Source organism: Nelumbo lutea, chromosome 1 (genome assembly GCF_056320005.1).
Source record: "Nelumbo lutea isolate HS-2025 chromosome 1, American lotus-T2T, whole genome shotgun sequence".
Classification (NCBI taxonomy): Eukaryota; Viridiplantae; Streptophyta; class Magnoliopsida; order Proteales; family Nelumbonaceae; genus Nelumbo; species Nelumbo lutea.
Genome location: NC_142684.1, coordinates 103789863 through 103813416, shown reverse-complemented (window position 1 = coordinate 103813416; position 23554 = coordinate 103789863). Strand labels below are relative to the sequence as shown.

At 37.5% G+C, this 23554-nt stretch overlaps 1 protein-coding gene across 1 annotated transcript in view; it reads left to right on the top strand.

Moving 5' to 3' along the window:
- The window catches only part of LOC148876523 (putative cytosolic oligopeptidase A), a 36840-nt gene that overhangs the window by 1685 nt on the left and 11601 nt on the right, over window positions 1–23554 (top strand). The window contains exons 4-12 of the mRNA XM_088985018.1: window positions 3602–3678; window positions 6377–6520; window positions 7273–7503; window positions 7575–7665; window positions 17797–17918; window positions 20043–20150; window positions 20241–20486; window positions 21265–21410; window positions 21973–22090. Coding sequence (XP_088841144.1) covers window positions 3602–3678; window positions 6377–6520; window positions 7273–7503; window positions 7575–7665; window positions 17797–17918; window positions 20043–20150; window positions 20241–20486; window positions 21265–21410; window positions 21973–22090 — 1283 coding nt within the window. The remainder of the gene's footprint in view (window positions 1–3601; window positions 3679–6376; window positions 6521–7272; window positions 7504–7574; window positions 7666–17796; window positions 17919–20042; window positions 20151–20240; window positions 20487–21264; window positions 21411–21972; window positions 22091–23554) is intronic.

Below are 23554 nucleotides of genomic sequence, written 5' to 3'. Positions count from 1 at the left end.
TTCTGCATAACTCACATGAATGGCATTTACTTCATTTTTCTTATAATTGTTCATGATCTTATTTGCTACTTGTCTTTATCTTTTTATGCAATCATGCTTTTGCATCAATTTATAATGACTTGAGGAGTTGGGACTCTTTCAATAATGTTTGCACGTTCTCTTTGATTTGTTAGCGAGGGGTGTCTAGGTGATTCTGGGCGACATTGGGGTGCCTAGTCGCCTAGGCGATAAAAATTTTATAATATAACTTTTGGCTAGTTTCCTAGTTTTATATACCATTCAGCATGTATGTTAATTGAAAAAATAGCAATTCTCTTTATTAAGACCATTAAATTTCCTCTAAAAATGTGGCAAATCATCACATCTAAAAGATAAAAATCTTTTACATATATTAATTCATTATTTTCGAAAATAATGCTACTATAATAAGTATTTAATAGAGCAAATTCATATTAATTAGCAGCTAAAGAAGGTTATTAACTTTATACGATAAATATTCAAGATAGAAAGTAAAATAGAAAAAAAAACAAGGATGGAGTTTCTGTTTTATTTAATAAGAGAGAGAGAGAATAGAAAAAGTGAACTTTATTATTCTATTCTTTCTTTCCTCTTTCTTTTCTTTTCTTTCTTTCTTTCTTTTTCTCTCCTCAAAGTCCTTTGGTCTTTTAAATTTCAATAGCAAAACATTAAAACAAAGTATAATTGATATATATAGCATATAATAAAATGTATTAACACATACATTAATAAGATGCAACAATATAAATGATATTATAAAAGGCGCCCTCCTTGTCATTTTTGTTGCCTAGGAAGGCGCTTAGTCGCTTAGGTGGGTGCCTAATCGCTCCTAGAAGGGCGCCTAGTTGCTGAAAGTCAAGACGCTTGAGCAAGGTGCCCAACCAAGGGCACCTAGCCACCAAGGTGATGCCTTGACAACTATAACTAGGACTAAATAGGCCAAAGGAGGAGGTCACTAGTTTAGCTGTACCTTGGGTTGCGAGGTGAGTGGTTGGTCGATGAACTATTTGGTCTTACCACTGAGGGGATCCTTATTTGGAGAGCTTTTTGTAGTTCTAGAGAGGCTTGAGAAGAAGTTAGTAGGGCGGAAAAGAAATTATATTTCCATTGGGGGAAGAATCAATCGCCTAAATTAAGTCCACTTTAGCAAGTTTGCTGTTGTACTTCCTTTCAACCTTTCCAGTGCGCGTGACTAGGAAGTTGGAGAAAATTATGAGTGATTTCTTGTGGGAACTTGGTGATACTAAGAAGGATCATTTGGTAAAGTGGGAGGTGGCGACCAGAAGTAAGGAACAAGGGGTTTTAGCATTGGAAATATCAAGAAGAGGAATGTAGCCTTATTGGGGAAGTGGCTTTGGAGATGGCCCTATGAGTAGGATAGTTTGTGGCATAAAGTGATAGTAAGTATTCATGGTAGGGTTTCAAATGGCTGGGATGCTGGTCTTGGCACTGGGGCATCTTGTTCTTCCCCTTGGAAGGCCTTACAAGGAGTTACCCATTCTCTTCACTCGTTTCTCAGGTATGATGTTTGTTCTGGAAATAAAGTGCTTTTCTAGGAAGATGTTTGGTTGGGGGATAGTCCTCTCATGGATAGATTTCCTTCCTTACACTCCATTTCTATGATACAGGCTGATACACCAGTAGGGCGTATCGACCTGTATCAGTGGTTTTTTATGTTTTATTTATTTATTTTTTTAAAACCGGTTCAGAGGGGTCAGTTTAAGTCCTAGCTACCCTCTTAACCATGGCCTGACCCGATACACCCCCTGTAGGGGCAATATTGAGAAAGCCCCGATACGATACATATAGGCTGATACGGGTCGATACGTAACGATATTTTGAACCTTGATAATGAGGACTCTTGGGACTTGAGTTTGAGGAGAGGGCTTGGGGAGGCTGAGATGGGGGCAGTGGATGAACTTATCTCCCTGTTGAGTATTGTTTTTCTGGACTCTTATTGTGAGGATAGTGGAATGTGGTCAGCCTCCCCCTTTGGTTTGTATTCTTGCTCTTCTTGCTTCAATGCCCTCCTCCATTCTTCAACTGTAGCAGTGTCTTTCCCAGCTAAAGAGGTGTGGTGCAGCCTAATGCCTCCAAAAGTGAGGGCTTTGTTTTGGGAAGTGGCTATTTCAAAGGTCAGCACATGTGTTGTACTTCAAAAAAGAAGGCCAAATCCGTGCCTTTCCCCTCATATCTGCTTCTTTTGCTTTGCTTGTGGTGAGACTACTGATCACCTATTAATTTCCTGCACTTTTACCTCTTTTATTTGGGAATGGTTTTCTTCTCTCTTTAGTTGTATGTGGATTCCTCCTCCTAATGTGCCAGGTCTTTTTGAAGCAAGCTTCTTTAGGCAACTGAAGAGAGGGAGAAGGTTATTGTGGAGAGCCACAAGAGCTGTGGTTTTATGGGCGGTATGGGAGGAAAGAAATAATAGGATCTTTCAAGGAAAAAGAAAATCGAGGGAGGCTTTGATTGATTGCATCACTATTAATGTAGTGCATCAGGTGAAAACAGTTGAGTTGTTTAAGGAGTTCTCAGTGAATTATATAAATGGGGGCTCGGATTCAGTAGCAAACTCTTCAAGATCCATTTCAGCAATTCAAGAGAGTCGGGCATTTTCTACACAACAAAGAATAAAGATGAATTTTGATGGCAGCCCACTTGGTAACCTGGGGCCTTTGGGTGTAGGAATCTTTAGAGAGGGGGAAGGAAAATCTTGGCTCTTCTTTTGGGGCCTATAGGACTGGGTGATTCATTAAGAGCTGAGGTGTTAGATTTACTGCAAGGACTGAGACTGGCTAAACAGATGGGACTACACCAGATTGAAGTGGAAGGGGATTCAAGGCTAGTGATAGATTGGACGAAAGCTGGAAATTTGGGAATCTGGAATCATGAGCAAAGCTACGAGAGAAATTTGGTGTCTTACAAAGGAAATTGAAGCAGATTTCAAATGGGTTAGAAAACAGCCAATGACCTGGCTGATGCTTCAGCCAAACAAGGATCCAACAGGAGTGAACTTTTCTGGGCCATATTGTAACAGTGGATGTGTTTATGGTATCAACGATCCAACTATGGAATAATGGAATGTCTGACATGTAATTTTTTTTATGATTTAATGAATGAAAGTTACCATTTGCAATAAAAAAAGTCAGTCAATTCATGGTGGCACTGTAGATGGAGAACCATAGGTTTGCCTTATCTCACATGCGTTTTCTATGTTATCTAATAACTCTAGTTAATAACAGGTGCCGTAAATCTTTAACATGTTATCATAGATGTGGATGTAGTGAAAACCATGGGCTGCCCTCATTCTTGTGCATCTGCTAAGATTGTTTATTAATGTACTACTGGGTTTAACAAACTTGTGACATGCTATTCTAGATCTGAGTGTGATGGAACTATGATGTAGTTTTTTTTTTTTATTTATTTTTTAATATCTCCTGCTCTGATAGTTTAAGCCTTCTCATTTATTGCTTGTTCGGTTATGAGAATAGGGCATTATCTTAATTTTTCAAATGGTAGATGGACATTTTGGGCTTGATTTATTTGGGTCAACTTTATAGCTTAGCTTATGTCCTTGCAGCCCAAATAAAGGAAGCAGTCCTAAATGGTGTTTCTCTAGAGGATGCAGAAAGAGAACATTTTAACAAAATTCAACAGGTATGCCTTAGTTGTATGCTATTTATCTTTTGAAGCCAAATCATTATGCAAAGGAATTACTAACATCAAGGATTTCTTTTGTTTGTTAATTTTTTTTTATCACTTGTTAATTTCCACAAAGAGGTTTCTGATGGAATAATAATCATGTTCTATGCATTTTTAATTAGACTATGGTCAATCCAATAAAAAAATCCACCTTTACTGCAGCTGTTGCAAAAACTACTATTTTATATAGGGGTAGAATATGCTGAAATGTTGTGCAGTGGGAGTAATTTGAAATGGTACACTCATGAGATCCAAATGAAAACGAGAGAAATAGGATATTAGGCTCACTTAAATCTTGGTGGAATTGTGATGCGCTAGTTGATGCACACATGGAAAAGGGAAGGAAACAAAGGATGAAAAAAAAAAAATTTCCAATTTCTCCATAGTTGTTGGTTTACTATTGGGCCTTTTCCAGTCTGGGGCATAAAAACAAAGTTAATTAGTCTAGAGAGTCAAAATGGTTAAAAATGTTTTATCAGTGACTTTATAGTTTTAGAAAAACTTAGGTTGTAATTATGCCATTTTCTTTATAGTCTATGTTTTGGACTTAAAACTTTCTTTTTCTCTAATCAGAAATTTGGGGTTAAAACTTGTTGGTTTGACTTGATCTTGGTGTTGCTAGGTAGGTTTGCATTTGCCTATCCTAAGAAAATCAATATCTTGTAAATCTAAGCAAATTTGGGAAAGTTATGACCATTTCAATTGGTTGGTTATCGGTTGGTGTCTTAAAAGTGATAGGGAAGTAGATATTAAAGAATGTAGTTGTTGTTTTTCTTTTTTTTTTTTTGTAATTTTAGAAATAAGTTGTAAGGACTGGTTGACCCATTGGTTTCAATTTATAAACAGCTATGCTCGCTGTAATTGAATTTATAGTTGGAATATGGAATTGACTTAAGTTTTTTGTTTAGTGGGTACCTTGTAAATAATGGACCTCTCTATTCTCTTTCCCATTTCTCTCCTCCGCTACTTCTACTGTGCATCTGTATGCTATTGCTTCTCTTTCCTCTTGTTAGCACTGGTTCGACAGGGGGGCGCCTAGTTGCCTAGTCACCTAGGCGGGTGCCTAGGTGTCGCCTTGGTGATGGATTTTTTTTTAAGTAAAAACATGTATCCTAGGGTAGTTTCCTAGGTTCCATAATAATATTTCCTTAATAAACATCCATAATTTTTATAAGAAAAGTATAAAATTCATGTTAAAGTATAGAAAATCAACATATTCCAACATATTCATGAGAAGAAAAATAAGAAAGAAAAGAAAATTCGAAAAATAAGTATATAAAAACACAAAATTAGTAAGGAAAAAGAAGAAAATATGTTGATTGGACAACATTTTATGTTTTTTCTTACTTGTTGGTTCAGGTTTTGAAGTCTTTGAGGGTTCAATACAGCATTTAGCAATGTTTGTGTTGATTAAACCCTAACAAATAAGAAAATAACAAAAAGAAATTAGTATATAAACACACAAAATGAATATTTTAGTTTAAAAATGTCTATTTTATAATTATAACCTCAAAAAATTAAGAATATAAAAGTTTGTTATAACACGCTATAGAAAACTGCTTGGCAATTAGGCGAGGCGAGACTCCAAGGGTGCCTTGTCGCCTAGGCGCCCGCCTAGATGTCACCTTGACAACTATGATATGTTGTGAGTTTTGGTATACAAAGACTATTATGTCCCTAATTAAGTATGGAACACATAACTTAAACTAAGATAAAAGAGACAATGTAACTTCCAATAACAGAACATAAAGATTAAACTACTCTCTTATCTGCTGACTCTAACACTTCTCTAAAATCATCATCATCACTACCACAACCATCATTATCATTATCGTTGTCCTCATTCATTATCATCATCTAAGCCTTGACCCAACTATATGGGGGCTACATAAATCCTGTTTTGTCATTCTTTTCTGTTCAGTGTCATTTACATTGTTAATTATGAGTGCTTAAATAATTTCTTACTACTTCAACCCATCTCCTTTTCAGTCTGCCCCTAGATCTTCTAGTCCCTCCAACTTGTAAGAGATCATTTCTTATGGGTGTTATAGATGTTCTTCTCTGCACATGATCAAACCATCATAGTCTACTTTCTCTCGTTTTCCTTCAGGTGATTCCATTTCTGACCCTGTCCTTTCTAGTTTTTCCACTCATCCATCTCAACATTTGTATTTCTTCCAAACTTGTCTTTGTTTTCGGGCATGTTGTTTCTTGACTGCCCAAAAACTCTGCTCTATACAATACTTTTGGTCTTACAACTGTTTTATAGAATTTCTAAATCTTTTAATTGCCACTTAGAACTTATATCAATTAAGTTTTTACAGCAGCTTCTCTAAGTGTCTTAAATTAGAAAACCGTATTAATTTTCTCTTCCTGTTCCTCATCTCAGAATTGAACCTTATTTCACCATAGGTCAGTCCAATAGAAGTCTGATTTTAGATAGTAAACTCATAAAATCTGAATAGAAAATGAGAGAAATAGATCAGTCCAAGATATTGACACAATAAATGGTATAACTATATCATGTTTATTGCTGTAGTCTAACTTTATATTTGTTAGCGGATTCTGGATAAAGGAACTTAGTTAGACATTTATTGTATTTCATTTTATTTATTGATCCTTCTTCGCTTTTCACTCTTGAGTTGATTTGCAGGAGTTGGAAAAATTATCACAAAAATTTGAGGAAAATGTCTTGGATGCTACAAAGAAGTTTGAAAAATTAATTACAGACAAGAAGGAGATTGACGGCTTGCCAGCTACTGCTCTTGGTTTGGCTGCACAAACAGCAATATCCAAGGTATCTCATCTCAATGTTTTAAGAACCGACCCAGAGGCCAAACCATTTATGCCTTTGGGTCGCGGGTTGCCGGTTCGATCATTTGGGTCAAACGGGTCAGACTATGCCCCATGTATGTGTGTGTGTGTGTACAAATAAATATTTTATCAATAAATCATGTATAATTATGTTTTAGATATGTTATATGTATTATTTTATAATTAATTTATGTTTTTTAATTCAGTTTTTAATTTTTTATTTATAAAAACATATTAAAAATTGCAATTTGAGGCCAAAAAAGTTTTTTTTTCCTGCAAAAATAGCAGGGCAAGGTGCCGTAGACGCATAGATCTTGAAAAAGTTACCAAAAATAAAAGAAGATCACCCCAATCGGACATCGGAGTGCAAAGTTATGGCCTGCGAAAGTTTGCATGCATTGTGTGCAACCCGCGACCCGGTGGCTGGGTTGAACGGGTTGATGGTTGAACTGGCCAGGTTGGATGGTTCTTGACCAAGTCAGAGGTTTTTGATTGCCTGACGGGTTTTAATAGAACCGGACCCAGAATCCTGGCCGGGTGACAGTTCGAACGGTTCAATTGGCCGGGCCAACATCGGGTTGAAAACACTACCTCATCTTGAAATGTTATTAGTGCAATCGCATGTCCTCTTCCACTGAGGGTTTTTTTTTTCTAATTTCCTTTCTTCTATTGTATTTTAAGCCTCATTCTATATTTATTTATCAAAAAATGCATTTATATTCTTAACCACATTAGGGTCATGAAAATGCTACTGCTGAGAATGGACCATGGGTGATTACATTGGATGCTCCAAGCTTTATATCTGTTATGCAACATGCTCGGAATCGATCATTGCGTGAGGAGATCTATCGTGCTTATGTAACTCGTGCTTCTAGTGGAGATCTTGATAATACACCCATTATTGACCAAATTCTGACACTTAGATTGGAGAAGGCTAAAATTCTTGGTTACAGAAACTATGCTGAGGTATGATGTATTATTTGTTTTGCAGTGCTTCTCTTTCACAAACTTATGAATGTATGCCTTTTCTTGCCTAGGTAAGCATGGCAACAAAAATGGCTACGGTTGATAAAGCAGTTGAGCTCCTAGAAAAGCTTCGCAGTGCCTCTTGGGATCCTGCAGTTCAAGGTATTGTACCATATACCAACAAGCTATTTCTTGCTATTTTTTATTTTTGCAGTATGGGAGTTAGACTAGAAGGCAACAATGATCATGGGATAAATAAAAAAGAAGGGTATTTCTAATTTCAAGTTTCAACTGGACTAACTTTTAGTATATTACTTTCTGGATCACATATCACACATAAAGAGTATTGTTGTTTGAGGATAGAAATCCTCTTTTTGTTTTTGTACATTGCTAAGTAGCAGAGGAGATGTGCTTATTTGGAATCAGCATTTGAATGTTGTGTAGCCTCTTTCTTATAGGATGATAAAGAAACCTTATCAAGAAAAAATTGTCAAAGAAAAGAGGAAAATGTACAAAAGCAACGAAAGGAAGCTCTTAGAATAACACCTTGTGCACACAATATACCCATTGCATGTAGAAAGTCTGGCCCAAAAGATAACTAAGCCCATATACCATTGTCTATTGGTGATCAACCCCTCCAATCCTTTAAAACCAAGATGCAATTGAAGTAAAAAAATCATCATGTGCACAAAATTACCTTGAGGGCCTTTCCTTCCTGTAGAATGCTTTGCCATTTCTTTCTTCCCAAATTCTCAGCGATTGCTAAAGGAATTATGATCTAAAAGAAGTCCTTATGTCATCATCATTAATACAAATCCATACTTTATATCCTTTCCAAAAAAAAAGGAATTTTGCCAAGAGCTACCAGTAGTATAAGCCAAACTATGATACTAAGGTAACTATGCATAGGTGCTTTTTCCTGTCAGTTATTTCAATATATTCCATGTCTAAAACCTTATCCATTTGTTTTCTTGCCACATCTGGGCGTCATTGCAGCTGAGCAGAAAACGATTCATTGGCCTTTCCTGAATTGATCATAAGAAGGAAGCTTCATGTCCTAGGTTATCTTGCAAAAAATAGACAGATGACTAACATTGCCCTTTACAACTATAACACATCAATTTATTTAGCATATGACAACCTTTCCCCATAGAATGATCCATGTAAGGATCTTCTTGGCCATTAGATTATTTCTGGTCTTGAGGTGAGAGGTAGATCAATTTGGAACTGTCATTGATGCAACTATGTGGGGATTAAGGGAGGAAAGGAACAAGATGGCCCCTGGAAACAAGAATTCTTTGATCACTGCTATTTGGGAGAAGATAACCTTATCTATCTCATATTGCCAGGTTGTTAGCCAATACGAGGCAATTTTATGGACTCTTTGGCAGCTGCATGATATGGGTCTTTTGTTGTCCAATAGGATATGCAGATTTCAAGGCACTGGTGGTGAGGGTGTAGTTCTTCAGGTTGAGGGTGGCAAGGGAGGAAATTTTCTCCTTGTTGATGGTTGAGGGCAATTCAGCAAGTTTTATAAATTGGGGTTCAGGCTGTAATAGGTAGTTCACTTACCTTTTGAATTGTTGAGCAGGAGACCAAGAAGAAGAAGAAAAGGAGAAAAGAAGAAGAAGAGGAATAAGAATAAGAGGCAACTGAATTAAGGCCTCAACAAAACTTAGCTTCAGTCGAGTGAAGCTTTCTATTTATACTATTCTGGCTGTACATAACAATATGTCTACAGAATTACGAAAATACCCCTACGGGTACTAAGCCTGTGTATAGTACATATAATACACCTGTTAACACTCCCCCTCAAGTTGGGGCATAGATATCAATCATGCCCAACTTGTCACAGAGACCTTGATGTCTGGAATAGTTTAGCCCTTTTGTAAATAAGTCTGCAAGTTGGTCTTCAAAGCTGATGTATGGAGTGCATACTTCGCCTGTGATGATTTTCTCTCTGATAAAATGCTTGTCAACTTCAATGTGCTTTGTTCTATCATGTAGTACCGGATTGGCAGCAATACTGATAGCTGCCTTGTTGTCACAAAGTAGAGTCATGGGTTTACCAACTGGAAAACCCAACTCTCCCAATAGATTCTTTATCCACATACCTTCGGCTACTCCGTGTGCCATTGCACAGTATTCAGCTTCAGCACTGGATCTAGCTACCACGGTTTGCTTCTTACTCCTCCAAGTAACAAGGTTCCCTCCTACAAAGGTGCAGTAACCACTAGTAGACCTTCTGTCATTTTGAGGTCCAACCCAATCCACATCTGTGTAAATTTCAACCCTTAAGTGTCCATGTTTCTGGAATAATAAACCAGCACTCGGGAACTTCTTAAGATACCGTAGTACTCTCTCCACTGCTTCAAGATGGGTGGACCTAGGTGCTTGCATGAATTGACTGAGGACACCAACAACATATGCTATGTTTGGACGAGTCATAGAGGTACAACAATCTCCCTGCAAGCCTCTGAAATTGCTTCACATCCTTAAGTGGTTCACCTTGACTGTCACTTAACTTATGGTTGGGATCAATGGGAGAGTCAGCTGGTTTAACCCCAATCTTTCCCGTGTCCTTGAGCAAATCTAGGACATATTTCCTTTGGGAGATGAAGATACCCCTTTTTGATCGGGCAACCTCAATCCCAAGGAAGTATTTGGCGGGTCCTAGATCTTTCACCTCGAACTGAGTGGCAAGGAAGCCCTTCAAACTTTGAATTTCATCCTTCCAGTCACCAGTAACAATTATGTCATCCACGTATACTATTTAGGGCAGCCATTTTACCTTTTACTCTTTTTACAAACGGTGTGTGATCTGACTGACATTGCTTGTATCCCCTCTCCTGAACTGTAGTATGAAATCTGCTGAACCAAGCCCTTGGTGATTGCTTCAGCCCATATAAAGACTTCTTCAACTTACACACCTTTTGTTCACTTCGTTGAGCCAAAAAACCGGGGGGTTGAACCATATAAACTTCCTCTTCAAGGTCACCATTCAAGAAGGCATTCTTGATGTCGAGCTGATGTAGATCTCAATTCAGATTGGTAGCAAGAGAGAAAAGGACTCTAATAGAGTTCATTTTGGCAACAGGAGCAAAGGTTTCTGCATAATCAACCCCATATACTTGAGTGAAACCCTTTGCCACTAAACGAGCTTTATACCTCTCCACGGTTCCATCAGCCCCATGCTTTACAGTGAATACCCATTTACATCCAACTGGTTCCTTTCCTTTAGGGAGATCAACAAGTTCCCATGTGCCATTCTTATGAAGAGCATCAATCTCTTCCTTCATGGCCTTCATCCATTCTGGAACTGAGAGAGCTTCTGCCACATTCTTGGGAATAGGGATACTGTCAAGAGGGTGATAAGTTAGTTTCACTTTATCTCTTCCGAAACTGAGAGAGCTTCATGGCCTTCATCAGCTAGTCTCACTTTATCTCTTCCAGAAAGAGGGTGATGAGTTTGGAAGAAAGAGGACATACCAGTCATGTGTTTTGACGCTCCAGAATCAATGATCCATGGAGAGTCAAGGTCGTGAGAAGCAACATGGAAAGCTGTGGTAGGATTACCTGATGTGGATGCAAAAGAGGTGGTGGGAGGAGCATCCATCTGGCGAATTGTTCTACCATAAAGCTCCAAATGGTCACGGAAGGAGTTGACAATATCCTCCCTTGGGTCGGATCCAGAGTAGTTATGTTGGCCATGTGGTGGTTGAGTCACAGTGGAGGTGGAGGGCTGATTCTCCTGAGTAACCATATTGGCCATGTGGTGTTTCTTGGTACCTTGCTGCCCGGGTCTTCTAATACCATCTGAGCCTTGCTTCTTAGGTAAATCCTGAGCTCACTTTGGTTTCCCATGGAGATCCCAACAAGTATCTTTGGTGTGCCGGGGCTTCTAACAATTAGTGCACCACAATTTTTCCTTATCTTCCGCTTTCTTCTGGAGATCCCCTCTCTTGAAAGAAGGTCCACCACTAGTAGAGGGACCCCCCTTTGCCGCCAACACAATTGCATCCCCTCCGGTGCTGTTCATCAAGTTCCTTCTGCTCTCTTCAGACTGGACAAGTGCATAGAACTCCTGAATTGAAGGAAGATCCTTAGAACTTAGAATTTGTACTCTGATGGGTTCATAGATAGGATTGAGACCATGTAAAAAGGCAAACACCCTTTGTTGTGAGACAAGTTTCTTATACAATTTTGCATCTTCCTCACACTTCCACTCAATATTCTGGTAATGGTCCAGCTCCCTTCCAAACAGTTGTCAGGTCAGAGTAATAAACTGATAAACTCCTCTCCCCCTGTTTACAAGTAGATGAAGCTGCTTGCAGTTGATAAATTTTGGCAGTGTCGAAGTTCAGAATATGTGGACTTTGCCTGATCCCATATCTCATTTGCAGTTTCAGGCCACATGAAGTTCTTCCTTATTTTCGGTTGCATGGAGATCAAAAGCCATGACATAACCATACTGTTCTCCTGATCCCATTTATCATGTTCTGCATTTCCAGAAGGTGGTTCTTTGATTCTTCCGTTTATGTAGCCTACTTTTCCCCTTGCAGTTATGTATAGTTTGATCCCCCTTGACCACTCTTGGTAGTTTAACTCGTCAAGAGGAACAACAACCATAGGGAATGATAGATCACTGTTCCCACTCATTCCATTCAGCATTGTGGAGATTCCGGATGTAGCTGAATCTTCACTACTCATGATTCTTAGTTTAGAAATACACAAAACCAAAGTACAGTCTTACAGAGCTGCAACATCCACAACTAGACACTTGCTGATTTCCGGCCTCACAGAGAATCAAGCACAAACGCTGCAACTGCAGTACTAGGGTTTATGACCTACACTGTGTAGGAGTCCACAGAACAATATACGAACTGCACATGCAGTGTAACCAGGTCTGAATGACCTACAGTTTACAACTTTGATACAGCTTCTCAGCCCCCCAAAAAAAACACAGTAGGAGCAGCAATACAAGTGGTGATTCACCACACCTAATCGGCTGATATCCACTTTCCAGGGCAACCGAACAGTCACTCAAGTTCTAGGGTTCATCAACAGCCCCTTAGAGAGCAGACTAGGGCAACATACAATCAGAGGAAGGGGAACAGTCCCTACTCAGATTCTGGATTCCTTGTCTTCAAGCATCAGTACTATAGCTCATTCGCAGCAGTGGAGAGAGACCTCAGCTATTTGTTTTCTAGGCCTGGACGAACCTGCTCTGATACCATGTTGAGCAGGAGACCAAGTAGAAGAAGAAAAGAAGAAGGAGAAAAGAAGAAGAAAGAAGGAGGAGAAGAGGAAGAAGAATAAGAGGCAACTGAGTTAAGGCCTCAACAAAACTTAGCTTCAGTCGAGTGAAGCTTTCTATTTATACTATTCTGGCCGTACATAACAATATGTCTACAGAATTATGAAAATACCCCTGCGGGTACTAAGCCTGTGTACAGTACATATAATACACCTGTTAACATGAATGAAATTAGGGACCATTTAGTTTGTGTCCAGGATCGGAATCAGAAATTGAATCACCTCTTCCTAACGTGGAGAAAGAATAAGAAGGCGTGTGAAATGTTGGATGGAGGAAGGCCGGCTGGTGACTGGTCTTAACCCGCCAAAGGTGGTGGTTGGTGGCGGCTGGCATTGGATGAAGGCCTGTGAAAGTTCAGGCCTTTGGTCAAATAGGAAATGGGGGCTATTTTGTCAAAAAATAAAAAATAGAGAGGGGGAATGGGAATGGCATTCCTGGGGGGTGCCCGGAATGGCCATTCCCCCATATGGGGGAATCCCATTCCAATCAACCAAATGGTTGGAACCGGAATGGGCCATTCCTATTCTGATTCCAGGTGCCTATTCCCGTGAACCAAACACACCCTTAGATTTCTATAGGACCTTTGGTCATCTTTGTATACGTTCTTCTTAAGCCTTTTGCTTTAATCAATAGTACAATCTTCTGTCACTTTTTTTAATTGATTCGCTACTGTTAATGATATTTAAGAAAAAGGAATAGAACGAATACTTATCTCAATAGCAATATCAACTGCAATTTGAAAACCTCGATAAGTTGCAACTTCACCTTTCCAAATTCTTGCAGCTGTTTAATTTTTTTTTGGTTCAACAAAGACCTCTTTTCTCCTACACTGGTCTGAAAGGATTCTAACAAATACATGTCTTGCACAGGTCTAAAAACTTCTATAACTTAGGTGGCGCTTGATAAATCTGGAATCTGAAATCTGAAAAGTTAAAAAGATATTATTCGGGTCTGAAATCTGAAAAGAAGTAGAAATGATTTTCTGCTTTAAAAGGTGTGCCTAGGCGCACAAGTAATGCGCATTTTAGGGTATGTGCCTCGCCTAGGTCCTAGGAGCACCCCTTTCATAAAGGCACACGTTTGGTGCGCTTAGGTGTGCGCCTGATGTGCCTTGCGCCTCAGCCCTGGCGTGTGCCTTTTTAAAATTCTGCGTTTTTTGTTTTTTTTGCTTTATTTTGAGTCTAATGTTGTTCATTCATTCATTCCAATAAAATATCATCTTAAAAAGGCAATTAAAGTTATAAAATCATTATTTTTTTGTGAGAAATAAGAATTTAAGACCCTAACATGGATTTGTTCGGGCTTGCCTCGAGGGGCGTGGTACAAAGGCGACTATAGAACCAAGAATGCAATATGTTTTACATCACATTAGCTACTTGAAGTAATACAATTGAGGAAAAAAAAAGAGATTGTGGGTTTTACATGCTTGAAAATGCTTTATATGTTTGCTTTTATTTTTAAAATTTCATTTGAATACGCTTTACGTGTTATATTTATGTATTTTAATATTAGATAATAGGTTTTTTAAAACATTTATTTTAAAATTTAAGTTTATACTTTTATTAACATTATGTTTAATATATATATATATATATATATATTTATTTTTTATTTTTTTTGAAATTTCTGACTTTTGTTAATTTTTACCTTTTTTTTTGTAATTTTGCACCTTGCTTCAAAAAGGAACGCGCCTCGCATTGCACCTTGCGCCTCAGGCGCAAATTGGCCCTTGCACTTTTTTTGCATCTTGCGCTTTTAAAACACTGGGTTGGGTCTTGCCAGGTCTATTATACTAATAATAATAGTTATTATTATAACTATGATTCTAATAATTATATAATAATAATTATTATTATTGTTCTTGTTATAATTATTATTAATATTTATTAAGTAATAATAAATTTTTAATAAGCATATTACTATCATTATTATTATTATTTTTATCATCACCATCATGATTATTTTTATTGTTGTTATTAAATAGATGACAATAATGAGGGCACTAATGTCATTTTATCACGTCTGAAATGCGTCTGATTCTGGTAAAACATGAAACCAGGCCTTATCAATTCAGATCTGAATTTGTGTTTCAGATCCTCTAATTAGATCTAAACCCAAACGCCAATGGTATCTGAAAAGCAAAGTTTTAGACCTTAGACATCAGAAAAGTGTTATCATACGCTACCTTAGCAGTTTTATCTACCTTTTAGTGTGTGCCAGGTTAGACATTGAGTCAATTTATAGGGTCTGATTCCTGGGAACTGGTCCAACTATCAAGGTTTTAAAGCGGTGGATGTATGTATCTTTCATAGAACATTGTTGTTTATACTTGCAACACAATTGATTTCTATTTGTCTATAGATGATCACTATTTATATTCTCAACAAAATTAGTTTCTATTTGTCTATAGATGATCACTATTGGATCTGTTAGGACAATTTCATTTGGACCCATCCTTGGAAGATTCTAGAATTTGGAAAGGTTCCTCAGATGACATCTTCTCTTGTTCCTCCTTCTTTAGTGTTCTTGCCACACCTAGCAACCCGGGTGGGGACTTTCCTATAAAAGAAAATTGGAGTAAGCCTATTCCCCCAAAAATTCAAGCCTTCTGTTGGGAAATTTTCCTTGGCAAGGTTAATACTTGTGATATGCTGCAGAGAAGAAGGCCTTCTGCTTGTCTTTCTCCTCACATGTGCTTCCTTTGTAAGGAAAGTGGTGTGACATTGACACATCTATTTTTATCTTGTTCCTTTGTGCATCACATTTGGGATTCTTTTTGTTTTCTTTTTGGTTGCAGGTGGGTTCCCCTTCAAGATGTGGCAGGACTTTTCAACCAAGACTTTTTGAGGCAATCAAAGAAAAGAGGGAAGGTTATGTCGAAAACTACAAAGGCAGCTATTTGTTGGGTAATATGGGAAGAAAGGAATAACAGAATATTTTCGGATAAGAGTAGAACAAGGGAGGAGGTAATCGACACAATTAAAGTTAAAGTAGCTCATTGGATATGATCCTTACATATCTTTCAAGAGTTCTCAGTCATAGACATTATAAGATCCTGGACAGAAGTAGTGCAATCTTCAAGAGTGAAAGAGAGAGTAAGGATGGAATGGAAACCTCCAGATGGTAACAGGATTAAACTGAATTTTGATGGAAGCTCCTTTGGAAATCCGGGACTGACAGGTATCGGGGGAGTAATCAGAAATTCTGAAAGTAGAATAGTAGCATTGTTCTCTTGACCTATTGGCATGGGCAGCTCTCTAAAAGCTGAGATAATGGCATTGCTACAAAGATTGAAGATAGGTAAGCAACTAGGAATGAGGCATGTTGAGGTTGAAGGGGACACCAAGGTGATCATCTCTTGGGCTAAAAACAATAGAACTACTCCATGGACTTTCAAACAATTGATAAGGGAAGTGGAAAAGATCGCAAGGGAGATAGATGCTGAATTTAAATGGGTTAGAAGGAGTGCAAATGGGCTAGCTGATTATCTTGCTAAACAAGGGGTTTTGAGGCACCAACTGTTTTGGGCTGCAATGTAAAGAGGGACAGAAATATGTAATAGTGTGGGAGTTCTAATCCCATACACAAAGTTGTAACACCTTTTAACTCTAAAGTTTACTATGGTAAGATCAATACTTTGGAAAACCTGCAAAAGGAGAAGCTTACTTATGTCTATCCCCTAATTGGAGTTTTCTCTATAAAGCTCAGAATGAGGATTGTTACCACTTACCGATATCTTGTCCTTTTGCTACAGCTTTATGGAATTGGATATTTGATTTGTTTGGATGTAGGTGGTACCTGCCATCTGATGTAATTATGTTGTTTAACCCGTCTACTTTTAGGTGGCACATGGGGAAAGGGAGAATTATGTGGAAATCTATTAGAGCTTCTCTCCTGTGGACTGTTTGGGATGAAAGAAATGCCAGAATATTCCTAGGAAAGGAAATAAGTCTCTCTGAGCTGAAGGAATGCACTTTGACAAGGACCATACTTTGGCTGAAAACATTAAACAGTTTTGCTGATTTTACTTTTAACGATCTTTGGTGAAATTGGCTAGTAGTGGCCAATACCTCCACTAGGAAGAACAGAAGGGTTGTAAATTGGACGCCTCCCCCAATGGTGTCACTAAATTAAACTGAATGTTGATGGGAGAAGTTAGGGTAATCCCTTTGGGTACAAGGAGGGGTTCTAAGAAATAAGGACAGAAATATTATTTCCTTATTCTCAGGACCTATGGGAGTGGGTGACTCTACAAGGGGAGAAGTACTAGCTGTTGTTCAAGGAATCCAGATTGCGAACCAGCTTGGGATGGGGAATTTAATAATCGAAGGTGATTCTCAGGTGGTGGTGGGGTGACTCTTGAATCTGGACTCATATCATTTGTGGTTATAGAGATCTTTTCAAAAAAGTGAAATGGCTAACTAGCAATATGAGAGTTAGTGTTCAGTGGGTGGGCAGATCAGCAAATGTTGTAGTGGATTCACTAGCCAAACAAGGGGCTTCTCGGGACTGTCTTTAATGAGCTACTTTGTGACATGTTCTAATTGAGTTTGAATAGCTGTATTTAATTTCTTAGAGAGGTCACACCTTGTGCCTCTCCTTGGGATGTTTGTAATTCTCACATTTTCTGATTAATAAATTTCTTCACTCATTCATCAAAAAAAGCCAAACTTATATGAATGTTCAAAGGTTGATGGTGTAAGCGTGTAACTATTTAAATTTTATCACCTATGCAAGATGGAAACCATTAGATTATATAAAAAGTAATGTAAATTATGTATGACTTAGCCTTTGGAATGATTTCAGTATTATTATATTCTTATAGTTTCCTGATTAATCCACTTCTTATGTACAGAGTGTTTCATAATTTATTTTCTCTGCACCTTATCATTCTTAGGATGGAAGGTTTTTTTTTTCTTTTTTTTTATGACAGTTTATTAGGTTTAATGACCCAAATATTTATTTAATCTTTGTAGATATGGAAGACCTTAAGAAATTCTCCAAAGACCAGGGTGCTATAGAAGCTAATGATTTGAGTCACTGGGACATAAACTTCTGGAGTGAGAGACTTCGTGAGTCAAAGTATGACATAAATGAGGTAGGGATTTCTATTATTTAATTTAGATTCTAGTTCCATACCTATCTTACATCAAGTTTATCATAGTTTTGCCTGATTTTAATGCATGGGAACTTTTATGTTATTGTTTTTATGTTGAGTTACTGAGTTAGATATAATCTTCACTTTCTAGCAGTTATGTGAAAATAGGAATGTATATGCTTTGCATTATTAGCCTTTTTATTCCTTTCTGAATGTGCAACTTTGATATAGTAAATCTGGTTAAGGTAAATAGGAGCTGAAAGCAGAATGCTGAAAAGATTCCTCTTTTAAAAATGGTAAATTCAAAAATTCAGCAACTCAAGACCTTAATTGGTCAATTATGAAGAACAAACATTGAGATGATTATTTTACCCCTATAAGTTTTATTGTATACCATTAAGCCATTTTTAAGTTTGGAATATTTTTGGCATTTTTCTTTCAGCAGTTATCAAATAGCCCTATATCTATTTGGTTATTGATGAGATTTCATGCCCTTGCATGCATTTGTTTAGTGAAATTCTTTGATTCTAGTTCATTTTTACCTCTTCAATGTGCAACTGGTTACTCATCTTTGCTCTTCTACTTCTGAATTTTGAAGAGTAATTTTCTGCACCTGGGTCTGGGAGAGTGCCTTTTAATGATTTTTTCCACTTTCTTTGGGAATAATATAGTTAATTGCAACTAAGACTGCAGGAACAATGGGTAGGAGTACATGGATTCAGAACTTTCAGACAACATTACCAGTTTTCACAGTCAAGTTTTTGTAGACTTTCCTCTAATTTTTGGCATTTTGGGCTTCATTAACATGGAGCTAGCCCAGAAATCCTGTTTACTTGTTAGTTTGGTGCATCATTTTGATTAGATCATTGAAAAGAGGTTATTTGGTTGAGAGGTTGGCAAATATACTTGATCAAGCTGAGAGTTTGAGATACGTTGTGAAAAGGTGATTACACTTTAGATTTTAGAAAGAAGTCAGACTTGGGAAAGAAGTATGGAATGAGGATTGCCATCATCATAGTTTTCTAGGTGCCAAGGTGAGGCTAGGCGATAAGGGGCGCCTTATCGCCTAGTCGCCTAGGCAATGGATTTTTTTAAGTAAAAACCACATATTCTAGGGTAGTTTCCTAGGTTCCATAACCATCTTTCTTTAATAACTACCCATAATTTCCATAAGAAAATTATAAACTTCATATTTAAGTCTAGAAAATCAACATATTTATGAGAAGAAAAAGAAGATGGAAAAGAAAATTCAAAAAATATAGGGGCTGAACCCCTATTTTTGTTACAGGAAGATTTTGGTTCAGATTTTGAAGTCTTTGAGGGTTCAATACAGCAGTTAGCAATGTTTGTGTTGATTAAACCCTAACAAATAAGAAAATAATAAAAATAAATTAGTTTATAAACACAAAAAAATGAATATTTTATTACACAGTATACAAAACTGCTTGGCGATTGGGCGAGGCAAGCCTCCAAGGGTGCCTTGTCGCCTAGGCATCACCTTGACAACTATGGTCATCAACTATTCACTTGTTAATGTGCTATTGATGTATCTGGTGATCCTTGCAGTGTTGTTCAAGGTTGAAATCAGAAGTGATTCAAGTAAAGTTAGAGAGGTAATAAATTCCAAAAAGACAATCTTTTAACGGCTGAGCTATGTATTAGGCCACCTGTGAATCTAGAAGAGGTGCTTATTCCTTCTTTTCTGCTTACCCAATATGGAACGGAGGCAACATGGTAGTCTTCCATATTGTTCTCTAATCTGTGAACAAGTTTGAGGTTGTATGGAGTCTGTGTTCAATTACAAGATATGTAGGTATAAAAGAGAAGAAAAAGGGAACGAGCAATAAAAAGAAAAAGAGAGAGTTAATTCAATCCACCTTGTTGATCTCCTGTCCTTTATTGCATTGTTAAGTCAGAAGTGAAAAAAGTATGCCCCTTGTAAGTTGTCCCACTAAATTGATCCATGTGAGTTAGATAAACATATATGAATCGACATATATAGTTTTAGCTTCTAATATATTGACTTCTAGCAGATTGCATGGGCACTATGTTTTAGTTTCTTGCAGTACAACTTGCTTAGCTATGAAGTTTATCTATTGTTTTAACCTGCTTTTTACTCCATAGGAAGAATTGCGTCCATTCTTCTCATTACCAAAGGTGATGGACGGCCTTTTTGGTCTTGCAAAGAAGCTGTTTGAGATCGAAATTGTGCCAGCTGATGGCCTTGCTCCAGTAATATCTATTCCATTGCTTCATTTCCTTGAATTTGATGCTTTTACAATCAAAATAACATCTTGATAATGTTGTGTCATATTTGTCCAGGTTTGGAATAATGATGTTAGATTTTATCGTGTTAAAGATTCCTCAGGAAATCCCATTGCATACTTCTATTTTGATCCATATTCCCGTCCTTCTGAAAAACGTGGTGGAGCATGGATGGATGAAGTTATTGCTCGAAGTCGTGCACTTTCACGTGATGGCGTCTCTTCTAGATTGCCTGTTGCTCACATGGTTTGTAATCAAACACCTCCAGTTGGAGACAAGCCAAGTCTTATGACTTTCCGTGAGGTAAAACCTTTCATACTAACCATATTTGTTCAAATGATACTTGTTTCCGGATCTTAAAGAATAGTTCTTCAAAACTCCAAGTGGCACCTGACCACCTGTACAAATCCCTTATAATTTTATACATCATGGTTTAAAATGTCCCTAAATTCCCGGACATTTACACGACATATTTTTATTTCCATGGATAGCGACTTGAAATTTTATCAGAATCAACATATTCCCCAATGAACATTACTAGCACTATGTAGAATACAAGAGATAGTTTTCACAACATATTTCCATTTCCACTTCCATGGATAGCACTTAGCAGCATGAAATTTTACTGGATATATATTGATCAGCAACTCAAAGAAATGTTCCATTATAACTGATGGAATGTGCATTTCATCAGTTAACTTCATGGAATGTTCTGTTAAAACCCAAACTACCCTTATGTTATTTTATGAGACCATTTTTCCCTTTTAACTTAGTTTTTCTAAATTCCTAACTCTCACATGTTTCTCTCAACTTTCTTTCAACAAAGTTCATCTTGAGAACACCTTGAGAATAATTGGTTTCTTAGTGCTTTTAGAAACAATGTGCTTTGGACTGGTTATTTTCATCGTTTTGATATGTGTTGCTGTCAGCCCATGGAATCTTGAGTGGGCAGTTTAGTAATTTTACTTTCACCATCAACCATATTAATAGGTTCGGGAGACCAAGTGATACCAACTCCCAAGTACAGTGGCTATCTGTAACTTACCCAAACTTTTATGTTGATTGGTTGAACTATTTGTAGGTCGAGACTGTCTTTCATGAATTTGGCCATGCACTTCAGCATATGCTCACCAAGCAAGATGAAGGCCTATGTTCTGGAATTCGGGGGATCGAATGGGATGCTGTCGAATTACCTTCACAATTTATGGAAAATTGGTGCTATCACAGGTGATATAATCTAACAAAAATTTTTCATGTGATAAAATGGACGAGTTTTTTTATCAGTAACAGATAAAATGGATGAGATTATGAAATTACAAGCTTTCGATTTTGGCATTTATTCCATTCCTATAATCTTTTACTTCCTCACTCTTTGACATGAGCATTATGTGCATATTTGTGCTTTTGAATCAAAGTATGTTAGGCTGTGTTTGGCTAGGTACTAGCATGAAGCTATTCCTGGATCAAGTGATAGTATAGTTATTTTTCAGCTTGCCAGATGCCTGGGATTTTTTAAGTGGAAACCCCTTATGTTTAATAGAAAAGAATTAAAAGTTGGAAAAGCTTTATACCTATAATTTCATAAGAACTTTGAGGTTAGTTAAGCTACATGGTGTAGGTTCTCCTATGACTTGCTTATATCTAGCTGTTAATCAACTATGCATCTGCCCGTTTTGAGGATTAATTACTTAGTTATGTTTTGTACTTTAAAATTTAAAAAAGCCTGTGTAAGACCTTTTTCTGTAGGCATGCACTTTGGTCGCTTCATTTTTCTTAAATCATATTCTAGGGATACACTGATGAGCATTGCAAAACACTATGAAGCTGGAGAGAGTCTTCCTGAAGAAGTGTATAAGAAGCTCCTTGCAGCAAGGACCTTCCGTGCAGGTTCACTAAGCCTTCGTCAGGTTAGTTTAACATACTGGTGAAGCATCCTCATTTATTTTGTTCGAATTATATATTTAGACAGTTACTTTTCCTTCCCTTTTTTCATTTTTACACATGAAGTTGATGTACTTTTTGGCATGAATGTTATTGTGTTTTTTCTTTTCAGTTTTCTAAATGAAGATATATTTGGGTGCTGTTTTCATTGTTAGTTCCATTTGTTTATCCTCTTCTGGAAATGGTTTGATAGACATAGATTTTTATTTCTCATTTTATGCATTTTCCTTTTATATTGCCATTCAAAAGGGAAAGAAAAAACAATACACACATACACAACGGAATACTACATTCAGCCATAAAAAACAGAAGGAGAACAACAGAGAGTCTTTGCACAAAACAAGTTAATAAATTACAGCTCCCCACCCGGCCTAGGGCATCCCCAAGCTAGACTTTCCCTACCAACACCTGCTCTTGCCAAAGAGTCAGCCAGTCTATTGGAGCTTCTTGGTGTCCAACTGAACGAAGCATTCAAAGTGGCACTGCACTTGATCATTTGCCTTCATCCAGCTTATGACTGTTTGACAGTCACCTTCCACTTGCACATTTCTCACTTCTTGCTGCACCAGCAATTTTAGTCCTTGAATCAAAGCCATCAGCTCTGCTCTCAAAGAATTTCCAATACCCACTGGACCAAAGAAACTTAGAATTACGTTACCCCCATTATCCCTGGTCATTAGGGCTGCAAATGGATCGCATTGGATTCGGTAAAGGGTATATCCGATCCAATTTGATAAGAAATCTGACCAATTTGAATTCAAATCCAAATATCTTATTGGATATCCAGTTTGATTTGGATTATAGTAAAAAACATGATGATATAATAATATAAATAATATATTATATTATTATGGAATATAATAATATATAATATTTCATAAGTAATGGATCAGATCGGAGTATATTTGAATTCGATCTGTTAACTAAGCAGGTCGACTTTTTCTGATTCAATCCGATTTGTTAGGATCAAGGGAGATATCTGAATCCGGCTCTCACTGGATTGAATTCAGATTCAAATTGGATCTGATCTGACTTATTTGCAGCCCTACTGGCCACACCCCCTACTCCAGAAGCTCTTGGGTTCCTAAAACAGCAACCATTGAAATTCAACTTGACTACTACACCTTCTGAAGGAGGGGACCACTCAGTCACCTTGATGCTTTGCAGCCTGAAATTCAGCCACAACGTGCCACTCCCTTAACAGATCATTTAATGAGACACCTTTGAAGTCTTCACACATAACAGCTCAGTGAGCAGCCTTAAATCTTTATCAGGTCAAACCTTTCCTCCACATCCCTATACTTTTCTTAAAACATCCTTCATTTCTTTCACTCCAAGCCCCCACAACATTGACTCGCACAAACAATGCCACCGAATTTTTTGCCTTTTACTGCCCCTTCCCTGCCAACCTGAATTAAACGAATCAGCTA